Genomic DNA, 13,669 nt, shown 5'->3' with positions numbered 1-13,669 from the left:
AGTGATGTAGAGGAGCTTGGGCAAACGGCAGTGGAGCAATCGATTCTACTGGGACTTTTCTTGGGAGGCAGGGGACAAGGGAAAACGGGGCAAAAGAAGCCCTGTGCTCTACCACGAGGTAAGGAAAATGGCCATCCCCATACCAGCTTTACATGCTGCTGGGCTTGAGTGATGTAATCCAGCCCCTGGGTCTAGGGGCACACCACTCTCACCATCAGGGCCTTTTAGGGGTCTCCAGATCCTGCTCCCAGAGACGCCTATGGTCCCGGAAGCTAAAATTGCTTAAAGCAGCCCCAGTGCACAAGGATGGGAGTTTGCTCTCTGCTTCCCACGTAGGCCAGCTTTTAACTAGCCATTTGGGCCATCACAGTACATGGAATCAAAGAACTCGGGGAGTGTCCCGTATTGTTCCCTGAAGTCAGAACCCATCTCATAAGCAGAAGAGGACTTATTTTTTCCTAAGTCATTTGCCAACTCCTCAACCAACTCAGGGATATAGCCAAGAACACGCTCCCCACTGTCAATACAAGCAGTATATAAAATGGTTCCTACCTGGATTACAATCTTAGTGCCGTTATTTCACAGTTTATGACCTGGGGTAAGTTATTTGACTTCTGTGCTTCCCTCTTCTCATCTGTAAAATGGGAATAGTAGTAGTAACTCTCTCATTGGATTATTTAGGTCAGCACTTGGTTATTCATGTATGCACTTGGCCTGGTCCCTGGTCCCTATCGTTATTATAAGCTAATGAATGAATGAATGAATGAATGTGTACGCTTTGCCCACATGCCACCATTTGTTTAACACCAAGAACAACAGTAATCTTATCCTTTGTAGGGGGAAGGGGTAGAGGGACAGGCACACATTAAATCAGACAATGTACCATTTTATTCCTTATAAAATATATTTCATATTGTTGCTGTAAAAACATTACATTTCACATTTTTTTAAAAAAATTTTTAACAGTAAAAATAATACTTGGAAGACAGCTGGGGGAAAAGGCGCCAATAAGACAAATTCACAGATGGGATTTATCTCCCTCTTCTCTCTCTCCTTTTTTCCTTTGTTTTTTTTTTTCTTTTCTTTTTTTTTCTTTCTTTCTTTTTTTTTTTTTTCTTTTTGGCCCCTGGTAAAGTCAGAACCTGGGAGGTCCAGAAAGTAACAGGACAGATTTCTTCAAACAAATCAGAGTTTCCATATCCAAATTAATAATGTCCTCCAAGGAGTCAAGCTATAGGCTTAGAATCACAATGTGGCTATCACTCAAAACGCTCTCTGAAATTACAAACCTGCTTTCACAGCCAGCTTAAGAACCACATAAATCCAAGCTATTTTCCTCACTGGTCCATCCATGAGCTTTGCGCCTGTGATCTTACTTGACCACAGACATCATTCACCAGACTCCGCACTGAATGAGCATAGGTACAGATTTAGTATCATTAAGGCTATTTCAAGCAGGCACCACAGACTCCAAAGGTAAATTCCAAGAAATACTTTGAATAGGGTCAACATCCCTGGAATAAATGGGTTTCCCAACATCACTTCTTTCAAAAATCAGTCCTGTTAGTTTCAAATGCACTCCTGTGGCACCTGACCTATCAGATTCTGCTGCCCAGGTGGGCTGGGAAGCAGGGAGAGACACAAAGATGTAGAGAACAGGCAAAATTGCTGATCAGTTCACAAGCCACCCCCACCCTCCGAGAAGAACAAACGGGGCAACCCCAAGGACAGACCACACGTCAAGAACACAACAGCCACAAGATGGAGCGAGAGGGCAGAGGCTAGAGGAGGCCATCACCATGGAAAAGGAGAGAGGAGCACATACAGATAGGGGAAAGCTGCACCAAAATAAAACATTAAAAAAAAAAAAAAAGCCACCTCAGTTTTTAAACTGTTTCATCCATTTCTTGTTTCCCCTCTTCCTTTTCTGCCCTGTGTACCAAGGACATGAGAAGCCTACCTCACTTAGAGGAAGTCTTGCTGTCCAGTTATATCGACACGGTCCAAACTGAGGGGGAAAATGAAAACAGCTTTTCTGAAGACAAGACTCAACAAGAGCCTGATTAAGAGAGGGGAGGATGCTGCTGGGCAGAGTCCTCACGTCTCAGAAGCTCCCTCCCCTCACCAAGAAGATCTGAAGATGAACGAGGAAAGTGAGCAGTCAGGACAATCCACAACCTGCCATCAGCTTTTAATTCTCAGGGTGGCAGAAGAGACAGGAAGAAGGACACTGGGCCACCTCTTGCTGGCCTGGTTTCTAGCTTTAGGGACAGATTCCACATTTTTTTTTACTAAGTTATAAAAATATACCCCATTACCACCAAAGACACCTATGAATGAGTGTCTTTCCCTCCATCACCAAACCCGGGTCACTATCACCCTTCACAACACCATGCTTCTAAGGTTGGCGGGTTTTCTAATACTCTGTGTGTCACAGATTGACAAGCACCTGCACAAGTCCCACATGCAGTGGCCAAAGGATCCTCAGTAGGCCAGTATCTCCACCTGGGAGTAAGAGAGGATGGCCTGGTTACAGCCAGGGGACGGACGCTGCTGCCCAGCCCCAGGATAGGTGGTCTGGTGGGATTCTCGAGCCCCCGACTTCAGGGATATAAGTGCAGTACTGGGACCCCAGACAGCTGGGCACCGAGTGGCCATGCTCATGCCGACCTGACAAACTCCCAAACAAGTCAGGCTTAAAAGAAAGGGGAGCCCCAAAACAAAACATGCCCTCCCTTGAGGTCTCAGCTTGTCTTTCATCCAAGAAATGGATGAAACAGTTTAATTAAGCACTGATCGGCAGGGCCCCAAGCTCCCCGTCCACATCTCCCTCATCAACAAGAATAGTTTTGCATATTTACTTCCCAAGCAATGCAATCCAGGCTGCTCTCAGTTCTTCAGGCCTCCAGAAACGAGGGCTAAAGCACTAGGAGCTGCTAACCCAACCCCTCCTCCAGAGAGTTCTTCAGAGTTAACTTTCCCCCTCCCACCTGCAGGCAAGAAATGGTGCTCAGCAGATACCTCCGAGAAGGTCGCACCACATCAAATTGACCCTCCCATCTCAGGAACTGGACCAACACTGATAAAATTCCAGAGACCTCCTGCATTGATGGCAGAGTCCTGTCCTATCACATTCTCCCAGGCCCTCTGACCCAACCTAAAAATTGGGAACCTGCCAACTCACGCTCCAACATGGGGGCAAGCTGCCACTTACCTTTCTCTCTCCTTTTTTTATTTTTCTCTCCATCCCCCACGCCAGCCCCAACTGCAGCCTTCGGAGGGAATGGGAAAATCCCAGGTAAAGCCAGAGACAAAGAGGAACCTGCACAGGGGTGGGGGTGGGGTCTCTCACCCAAATGAAAGGGAACTTGAATCAGATAAAAGGCTTCTGAATACACTGGGAAAAGAAAACAAAGTGTTTTAAAGGTGTCACCTCCACAACTGGAGGGAGGAACATCAAGAGGGAATTTATTCACTCAGGTAACAGCAGAGGGCTTTCACGAACACTTAAACCCTCCAATGTTTCCTCAAGGAACAGAGGAAAGAATGATCAAGGTAGTGTTTAACTGCCACATTTCAAAAAGTGAATTCGTATAGCCTTTTGGCTCAGCTATTTGGGGACAGTCTTTAAAAACCTATTAGTCTGGGCTTTAAGAAGAAGCCATACAATACTTGTTGGGATGCAACCCAACTTCAGAGAGAACCCAGATTCAAACAGTTGTCATCAAGAAAGGGTTTTCCTTTTACTTCCATAGAAGCTGCTCGGTGAGGACAGGCTCTCCCTTCTCCTGGATTCGGGTGGAGAAGAGGGGCTGGCTGCACCTTAAAAAGTGCACAGATACCCCCACTATCCCCCCACCAACCACAGCAGGTCCTGCTCTCGGAGTCATCAGCCAGAAACTTTTTTTTCTTTCTTTTTTTTTTTTTTTTAAGAAAAGTAAATTCATCTTGCTCACAGTCCCTTCTGGAAGAGTTGAGAAAGCAAAGAATTCACCAACTCAGCAGGAAAACAGAATGAGCTGTTCCTTCTTTTGATACATGCAAACTAATCCCCTAGACAGAGACGTGGGAAAGAGAGGGTAATTAATTCTTTGGTCTCTGGTTCACTGCAGAATACCCTTGGTCAGTTTCGGCTCTCTCCTATTTTAGGGGTACGGGGGGAGTATTTTCCTTTCTTCTTTTAAAAACTCAAATGTTCCCTAAAGGGAGGGGGGAAATGTTTTACGTATTAAACCTTAGCCAATAGAACCCAAACTCCCAATGTCCACTCTTTATCGTTCAGGTTTCTGCAGAGGGCGTGGGACGCGTCTGTCTTTCGCGGTCTGGCTGCCGGTGGGGGCAGGGAGCAGGGAGGATGAGCCGGTGGCAGGGCGGGTTCAGTCCAGGAAGCGCTGGCAGGCCTTCTTCCAGCGGCAGGCCGTGCACCACTGGTCCCGGTGCTCGATGCCATACACTTTGCGGCACTTCTTAGCCTCCCCACGGGCTTTCCTGGCAAAAAAGAATAAGGAGGATACAGACACGCAGTGGCGGCTGCAGACCTGGACAGTGGCCAGGCGAGAGGCTGAGCAAACCAGCAGAGGCTGGAAGGGCAAGAGCCAAGGGGCCAGAGGAGCAAAGGCCTCCGCCCCTGCATCTACCCTCCCCTGCATCCACCCCCACCCCCTCACCCCCAGCCACCCTGGGGGAACTAACCCAGGAGACTAGGGTTGGTGGACTCAGAACCCACACTTGTAGTGGGGACAGTGAGGACAGAAACCAGAAGGGAGGCCACGAAGCAAACTGTCTCACCTGGCGCTGCTCTGGGCCCGGGGTGGAGAAGTAACAATCAGGTGGGATTTCATTGCAGGTGGAGGCTGCTGGGGCTCGCTGAAGCTTAGTGACCTGCTCCGGACCTGGCCATGGGGAGAGAGAGAGGCCATAAGCACAGGCCAAGGGCATGAGGGCAGAAGCAAAAGGTGAGACAACCATCCCACCAGAAAGTCAGCCACACCCGCCAAGCCCCTCTTTGTGGCAGGAGGGCAGGAGGCTTTCCCTGGTAAGATATTCCAGGCACAGGTGAGCAGGCGCCAGGTAGGGAGGAAAGGCTGCAGAGTGAGGGACAGGCCTTTAAACCACATTTTCGAAAGACTGAGTGACCTGAACAGGGGAGGCTCTTGACCTGGCCTCCTGGTGGGCTGCTCCCTGCAAGTTTAGATGGAGTTACCACATGTGGAACGAGGGAGAGACTGCGCTGCCTGAAAGCCACCTTCAGGCACCCAGGTTTGACAATGTGTGATGCCTTCCTGTAGGCGATATTTAAGACCACGACCACTATGGGTGGTTCAAAAGGACATCTGATTTATTTTAGCTCAGAGGCAAGCCACCTAAGGCCACGGTCCTCCCAGTGCCCCCACTAGCACCCATCTTCTTTCATGCTCCTCCCCTCATCCTCCCCACCTCCTCCATATTCTCTGCCCTCCTCTCTCTCCACACTGAAACCTTAACGAGCACCCACCCACACTCAGAGCTCAATAGGGCACTGACTGCAGACCTGCCTGGTGACTTCCTAGGCAGTAAACTTGCTTTATCTGGCTTCTCCTCTGCAGACACACTCCTTGCACCTCCTAGGAGGGCTGTGACCCACTAGGGAGGGCAAGGCAAGGGGGAGAGTGTATGGAGGCCTTCAGGAAGTTTGGGCGCTGGAGGCAAGCGCGGGGAGATGGCCTCCAGCACTGGTAACATGCGGAGGCTTACCCCCAGGGGGGCCCACGGGCTCAGAGATAGGCACACTCACCGGAGAGAGGGAGGAGGCCGTGGAGGGGGCAGCAGCCCAGCTAATACTGGTGTAGATGTGTGGCGACACGGGAATCTGGAAAGATGGCAGAGCCTGCCAGAGATGAGAGCAGGTCAGCCTGGAGCCCAGTCAGGCAGCTAGCAAGTCCGCCCATGTTCCCTGCGACTTCACGGTCCGCCACAGAGCATGGGCCTCCAAGAGGAAAAGACGGGGGTGCACGCGAATACTCTGCTCCCGGCAGAGCGAGCCCAACTCTGATACCCTCCTTAGTCCCTGGCTCCAGTTGTTTGCTGGATCCCTTCTCTGAGAGCTGGTCTTCAGGCCAGCCCCATGACTGAATCATCACAGTGGATTAGCTTCTCAGCTGGCTCACCTACCAAGAACATGCTACAGGCAGTTCCCCAAAGCAGTCCAAAACCCTTCTGAGCACAGGTGGTGTTGCTGCACCAAGTATATGATGTCCCCAGGCAACCACTGGGAAGCAGCAACACTTTCCTGGAAGCCCGGATGCAGCCGCCCTCTATAGGTCCCAACTTGCAGGGTCAGCCAGCTTCCCGAAGGGCCTCCTGAAGTTGGCCAAACATAAACTAACCAGGCAGCCACTCGTTCTAATGAGAAGGAGAGCTGGCTCATTTTGTGACGGCTGTCTGAGAGCACTGCTTTTTAATTACTAACGTGTAAATCACCCTAGAGTCTGATAAAACCAAGCTGAAGGCATAAAAAGATTTTAAGAAAAAAAATGCCAGAAAGCAAACTCTGTGTTCAGAGTACCTATGTGGACCATCCTACATGTAACCCCCTCCATGACAACTTTCCCAGCTACGTGGGCATAACAGCGTGATTCTTCCTGTGCCCACAGCAATTTCTCATGCCTCTCGTAAGGTACTTTGACCACTCATTATACTCAATCAAACTTACATATTCATTTCTCTCTCCAGCTAAACCATGCATTTCACAAGGTTGGTTGGGGACTATGTCTTATTCTATTTAAAAAGTTTAGCCCAACGTTTGACACACGGTAGGTATTCAAAACAAAGGGTGCTGGATTGTTAATGTAACACAATTTTAGAGAAGTTACAGATTTACTCTGGGCAACCCAACTGCACTATTCCATCCACTTTTGTAAGCAGTGATATAACGATTCCCCAGTCCAAATCCATCCACCTGGTTACTCAGGGATTCAGCCAGATTCTAGTGACTACTCATGACAGCCACTGATGCAGAACTCTGGAATTCCCACATTTGTTGAGTGTGAAATCATTTTTCTTTCCCTCTTTATAGAAGCTAGAGATCAGCAATTTAGCCAAAGGGTTCAGCCTTCGGTCAGGGTGGTCAGTGGCCTGTGATCAGGCTGGCCAGTGACATGTCAGACACCAAATATCCTTTACGGCCACACGGCTGAGCTCCCAATATGCCCCAGCCTCATACCTGGTATGCATGGTCGGCCTGAATGTGCCAGAAGGAGCCAGGAGCTGACTTGCTGAGAGCACCAGAGGGCAGATAAGACTCCAGGCCAGGGTGTTCTGGGCCTGAGGACTGAGTTTTGGGAGGAGGTGGTGGGAGGAGAGCAAGGGGCGGGCTGGTCATGCTGGGGGTTGGGGCTGGGTCAGCTGTGGGGGCACCAGCGGCAGCTTCCTCCTTCATCTGCACCTCTGTGTAGTAGAAATCCTCCTCCCGCTTGAACTGGTCGGAGTCCACAGTGTCTCTGTGAGGGAAGGAGATGCAGTGAGGGTCAGGAACAAGTTGCCTCAGGAAACGCATGGCAGAAGAGGGAAGAGCACTTGCCCAGGCCCACCCAATAAGTCAGGGAAGGAGCCCGCGAGAACATCCAGAAGGCCCTGTCCTGGGACGCCAGAAGGCGTCATAGAGGATTACGTGCTTGAACACGGTTTTTCCTGGCACCTCAGGCTCCTCCTCTCACAGAACGTGTCTCTCTTCCTGCAACAGCCATCTGGCTCTGCCCCGGGTCCCCTCCAGGTCCCACCTACCTGTGGTCACACTCTCTCCTCAAGGGAGAGGGCTGGGGGGTCATCTTCCACCTCCCTGAGCAGCTCTGGCTCCAGGGAGTCAGAGCTAATGGAGCCCAGCTCCCTGAGGGGAAGCAGGTGCAGAAGCCGCAATGAGGTGTCGTCAAATTATCCAATTTCTACCCAGAATTCACACATCTTTCCCCCTACAGTGAGGCAGGAAGACACGTCCACAGGATGGGTGGTGCTCCTTCCCCATGAATGGCATCATCATTCACCATGAGAAGAGGGTCTTCCCTTCCAAGCACAGATCTCTTTCCAACAGGCTATTTTGCCAGGCACAGGGGTCGGGGATAGGCACCAGGTGGTATTCTCAGCAAATCGTTTTCTCAGAACCATTCTTGGCTGTGGGTGGCAGACCCGAGTGGGTCTCTAGGCAAAGATGCCCCGGGCTTGATACCTACCCCAGGTGGAGGGCTTTGACATGTCGTTTGATGCCCACAATTGAGCGCAGAACTTTGCCACAGTTTGGCCACAGGCACTTGTACATCACCTTCACAGAGTTCTAGGAGAAAGGAAGATGGGAGCATTGGGATGTGCCCCTCCCCTCCCCACTCCTCACCCTTATCCAGTGGAGACTTGAGCTGCCTTCAAACACAAGCCAACAAAAGGCTCTAGGGAAGGGATTTGGGACCAGAGAAACTGACAGGCAGGGGCAGAGAGCCTGGTCCCAGGATTCGGTCCCACTGCCAACACCAGTGCTTCGTGCTGTGGGTAAGACCCTGCCAGAGGCCCTTACACACAGGCCCTATGTGAGAGCAGCAAAGAGGGCAGGGATCAGGGCAGAGGTGAAAAGGAACAAGCATAAAAGAGGAGGAGTGGGCTCCTGGGGATATCATGACAGAACAGAGGAACAAAGGAAAACTGAAATGGGATGGAGCCTGAGAACACCCAGGACCTGGGGGGCCCCCCATACCCTCCAAAGCCAGCCCCAAGCTGACGTCAGCCCCACACCACATCACATACCTTTCTTTTGCGTGGAGCTGGTTCATCCAACAGGAAAGCATCCGGGTCAGTCTCAAATCCGTTATCAGTTTGGGGAGAACCAAAGGCATCCCCCAAATACTTGGGGCTGGCCTGGGGGTGGGGAGGCGAGGGCGTAGAAATGCCACTGCTCGCGCTCCAGTGCCCGCTGGTGGTGCTGCTGCCACTGTCCGACACATCACCGCTTTCCTTCCAAGGATCACAGGCCGCGCGGGAAACTGACCAGAGAGAAGACAGAGGGCGCTCACACGCTATCCCCAGGCAGGGGACACCTCTGGCACACCTGTCTACACCAGATCCAGACCAACAGCCCCAGTCAGAGACCATGAAATTCTAGTTTGCAGTCTGGGTTCCTGAATCCAATTCCTGGCTCTGGCTCTGACTGGCTTTGCCGCTCCAGGGGGGGGGGGGGGGGGGGGGGGGACCCTAAAACCTTTCATTTCTAAGCTCCAGTAAAGGATCCCTACTCTGCACTACTGGCCATTTCCTACCACAGCCACGTGGGTAATCATTAACCGCTATACACACAATGCAACTTCATTTTATGTGTTGTTAATAGAAAGATAACCTAATTAAAATGTATTTCTCACTTTATATGTTAAAAAGAAAAGCAGGGGGGTGCCTGGGTGGCAGGCGACTTCAGCCAGGTCACGATCTCGCGGTCCGTGAGTTTGAGCCCCACGTCGGGCTCTGGGCTGATGGCTCGGAGCCTGGAGCCTGTTTCCGATTCTGTGTCTCCCTCTCTCTCTGTCCCTCCCCCGTTCATGCTCTGTCTCTCTCTGTCCCAAAAATAAATAAAAAACGTTGAAAAAAAAAAAAAAAGAAAAGCAGGGAGGAGAGTGGGGTGTGGGGAGGGAGAGCCCCTCCTCCTGCATCTAGGCCTGAAAGGGTTGATGAGAACTTGCACCACAAGCCTGCTGGATCTCATGTGGGATCCTTCCTCCAGCAGCAGAGTCAGATGTCAAGGCCAACTTAAGGGCTTCTGGGCCAGGCTTTCTTGAAAAATGCCTTTCAAGAATTTAAACACAGGGAAAGCCCTCAAAACCTGCACGTGAAAAAACAGTTGCACCAGCTCTTATGGCTACAAGAGGTGTGACATTTACTAGACTAGCTACAGCCTGGGTAACTCCTGCTTTTATCCACAAGCAACACATCTGGAGAAGGAAAGACGAACTTCTGAGAGTTCGTTATCTTTCTATTAATAATACATAAAACAAAGTTGCAGTGTGTGTCTGTCGGTTAATGATTACCCACGTGGCTGTGGTAAGAAATGGCCAGTAGTGCAGAGCAGGGATCCTTTCACCAGAGCTCAGAAATGAGAGGTTTTAGGGTTCCCCCCGCCCCACCATGGAGTGGCAAAGCCAGTTCAAATAATCATGAGTTGACGGGGAGGCCCTTCCATCCAACACAGCCCCGAACCCACTGCCCTGCTCCCAGTGGTGCGTCTAGACAGGAAGAAGACCACAGGGAGACAGGTGCAATTTTCAGTTTATAACTGCCTGTCTTGGGCGCCTGAGTGGTTCAGTTGCTTAAGCACAAGACTTCGGCTCAGGTCATGATCTCATGATTTCTAAGTTCAAGCCCTGCATGGGGGTCGCTGCCGTCAGAGCAGAGCCCACTTGGGATCCTCTGTCCCCCTCTCTCTCTGCCCCAAAAATAAATAAACATTTAAAACAAACAAACAAACAACTGCCTGTTGCTGTTTTAGATCCAACCTAGACTCTCCATGACTAGGCCATAAATCCAGATTAATTTATAGTACAGGAGAATGTGAAATTTTGAGACACAGAAATAGCAAGAGAAGGGGGGGTGGGGAACTGTGACATGTGTCATATGATGGCCATGTCCCCTAAAGCCCCACCTGCTGGCATGGGTAGCCATTCCAAACAGCTGCCCTACCCTGGATTCTAAGGTCAACTACTACATCCCTTATGGTCAGGATAAAAACCCTAATGCTTTTCTCTCATCTTGCTCGATTCCCAAGCTCGATTAGCCTACTTCTAGGCTAATCTAGACATTTGAAATTCCCAGCATTCCATGTTTCCAAGGCAGGCTCTCCTCCAAATGAAGAGAATGGGATGGAGGAACTCTTCCCTCCCTAAGTATCACTGTCAAGTCTCAAAGCTATGACTTCTTGAAAACCCAGTTTGAAGCGACCCATGTCTTGAAAACATGCACATGTAGGGCTTAAAACAGGATAACCCTTCAGGGAAGAACTCAGAAGCCACCAATGGGCCAACAGGTCCAAGGCCCACACATGTACATCAGGGGGAGACAGGCCAGGGAATAGAATGCTGCATCTAGTGTGACCAGGCCTCTGGAGAAAAAGGGCAGGTCAAATGGCAGGTTCACCCTATAGTACAGCAGCCTTCCACACAGGAACTGCCCAAATGGCTCAAACACTGGAACTGGCAAATTGACATACAATGGGAGAAAAACAGAAAACAAAAGAAAAATGTAGTATCATACATTAATCTCTATGTTATAAGATAAACATAAATGACTCTACCTTAGATCATAAGATCTTCTAGGGCAAGGGTAACAGATTTTCTATACCATGAAAACAAAGCGCTCCTCTGCAAATGCACAGCTATGAGAGTTTACAGTGAATTTCTCAGAAATGTGTAGAATTCCCTCTGTTCCACACACATACACACACACACACAGCCATCCCAACAGTACAGAGAACAAAGAGAATATGTGGTTTCTGTGCAAATAGTACCTATGATTATTACAGCAAGGCATAGACCACACCTGGCAAAATACTTCAATATAATTAGCTGCCAAGGAACCTTATTTTTCCACTGACTTCAACCATAAGATCAGAAATACACTGTAATGGAAAAAAAATCTTTAATAGACCATTAAAAATGTCTGTCAAACTGGGACTTAAGATATCAGGATCACGGCATATTATCAGTTAGATGTGTCTAATGTTGGTGCTGGGATGTGTGTGTGTGAACGTGTACTTATGTATGATACACACACAAGACGCACACGACCTGATGGGAATTGGAGTCAATGATTTTCTTTGCCTTTATGACACTTTCCTGATCTTCCTCCTGGATCTCCTAAACTTGTGGAATTTCCTAAAAAACTTAAAGTTGGCTCCTTTCCTCCCCATTTTGCCTGTGCAGCTCCCAGGCACTAACAGAGCAGGTGTGCAATGCTCAGCTTCACACATAGGTGCCGTCTGGCAGGCTCTGGGTGAAGGAAGTAAGCCTGCTTTACCACACCTTTCAATTTACCTTCTATCTAGGGAAATTCCTTATGAGGGATACTTGCAAAGGCCACCTTCCTCCTGACAAGTGTTCACAGCTAACTCATATTTTCCTGTAAGCTTTTAAGTAGCCTACAATTCAGTTAGATGTCACCAATGAAGAAAAGTTATTCCCTGGGAGTAAGTTAGGCCAGCCCTATAATGAAGTTCAAAAACAACTTCAGGTTCACTATCAGTCTGGTCAAACTACTAACATAAGGCAACCCTTCTTCCTCCCATATTACTGATCATATATATTTTAGGGGTCGCACCAGAAGGATTTTCTTTTAATTCAGGAATTTGCTGTGAAGTCATACTATTGCTCTGTGTTAAGCAATTGGATTTGTTAGACTTCAGCTCATTTATTCCAGGTCCTTGGCCTGTAGGCCCGCACGAATTTACAAGGCTGAATTAGGCACTTGGAATGGGGGCATGAATCTTCTGAGGCCACTAGGGGACCATTTAGTAAGTTTCTCTGTGAACTAAATATTCCTCTACTGGCCTTGTTCAGGCCCCCACCAAAGTGCCTCACTCACTTACTCCCATAGAAGAACTTACTCGAGTGGCCAGTGTGGCTCAGCCTCATGCTCAATCATCTTCACAATGCACCAGGAAACTCCTCCCCAGCTGAGGAAACTGAAGAAAAAGAATGGAAGCATCTAACTCAATGCCACTCAGCCAGTCTGAGATGCAAGCGAGAAGAGACTCCGGAAATCCTACTGCCAGGCAATTGGCTGGTCTAAGCAGAGGCAGTTAGTGGCGGGCCTGTGCCACACCCAGTACCCACCAGGGACCCCTTCCTCACCAGAGAAGTTGGCCTCAGCCCCAGGAGGGCTCTGCACGACTGGACTGCAGGACAGGGATGTCAGCACCATGGCCGCCATCATCTCATCCATTTCCACTGCATCCGACTTCCTAGATTGAAGTGGGTAAATGCCAAAGGTTACTTCCGACACAGCGGGTAGCATGATCGTCTTGCACTTCTGGACTGTCCCTTCTATACCCCCACTCCACTCAGCCAGTGTGCATGCTAACTAAAGCATGAAGGTCTCTCTCCTCATTCTTCATGAAAAATACCCATTCTGAATTGCATTTCTAGTATCAGTCAACTCCAATGCAAGCAGGTCGGTCCCCATGCCATTGCTGACACCTGGAGGCAGCGCCACTGTCCCCGAAATTCACTTTGTAACTCTAACTGTGGCTTAAAATTGAGAATTTTACTTGGGGGAAAGGAAGAAGAGCAAAAGCAATAAAATCAACCACAGGGATAAAAGACGCCTGCTGGAATTCAAAGGCACTAAAATTACCCTCCTTTCCTCATCTTCTATTGAAATTTAAGAAAGGTGCAATTACACTAACCAGTTCTTTTCCCTTCCCCTTAAGAAAAATGATGAGGTGTTCTGATAGCTCCTGAACGTAGTACACAAGCCAATGAGCAAGTAAACCAGAAACACTAGATCTCCTGGTGTAAATCTCAATGCTTAGAAACCAGAGGTCTATAAAATTTTACATGTAATTTTTTTAAATCCATATGTTAAAAAATCCATATGGACTTTTAAAAATCCATATAAACATCATGTGGAAGTAAACTTAGAGCTGTCTATAAGTTACGGCCAATGTTTGAAA

At 49.0% G+C, this 13,669-nt stretch overlaps 1 protein-coding gene across 2 annotated transcripts in view; it reads right to left on the bottom strand.

Annotated features, from left to right (window-relative positions):
• Window positions 1-870: 870 nt before the first annotated feature.
• ZNF395 (zinc finger protein 395) overlaps window positions 871-13,669 on the bottom strand; it is a 44,742-nt gene continuing 31,943 nt past the window's right edge. For both annotated transcript variants that reach the window (XM_060653676.3, XM_060653675.3), the window contains exons 4-10: window positions 12,849-12,958; window positions 8,767-9,002; window positions 8,205-8,305; window positions 7,202-7,478; window positions 5,774-5,866; window positions 4,789-4,892; window positions 871-4,488 (exon numbers count right to left, since the gene is read on the bottom strand). In XM_060653676.3, the coding sequence (XP_060509659.1) occupies window positions 4,377-4,488; window positions 4,789-4,892; window positions 5,774-5,866; window positions 7,202-7,478; window positions 8,205-8,305; window positions 8,767-9,002; window positions 12,849-12,958 (1,033 nt within the window). In that variant the 3' untranslated portion in view covers window positions 871-4,376. The remainder of the gene's footprint in view (window positions 4,489-4,788; window positions 4,893-5,773; window positions 5,867-7,201; window positions 7,479-8,204; window positions 8,306-8,766; window positions 9,003-12,848; window positions 12,959-13,669) is intronic.

This window comes from Panthera onca, chromosome B1 (assembly GCF_046562875.1).
Source record: "Panthera onca isolate mPanOnc1 chromosome B1, mPanOnc1 haplotype 2, whole genome shotgun sequence".
Taxonomy (NCBI): Eukaryota; Metazoa; Chordata; class Mammalia; order Carnivora; family Felidae; genus Panthera; species Panthera onca.
The sequence above is the reverse complement of the archived record's forward strand: the minus strand, read 5'-3'. Positions and strand labels throughout refer to the sequence as shown.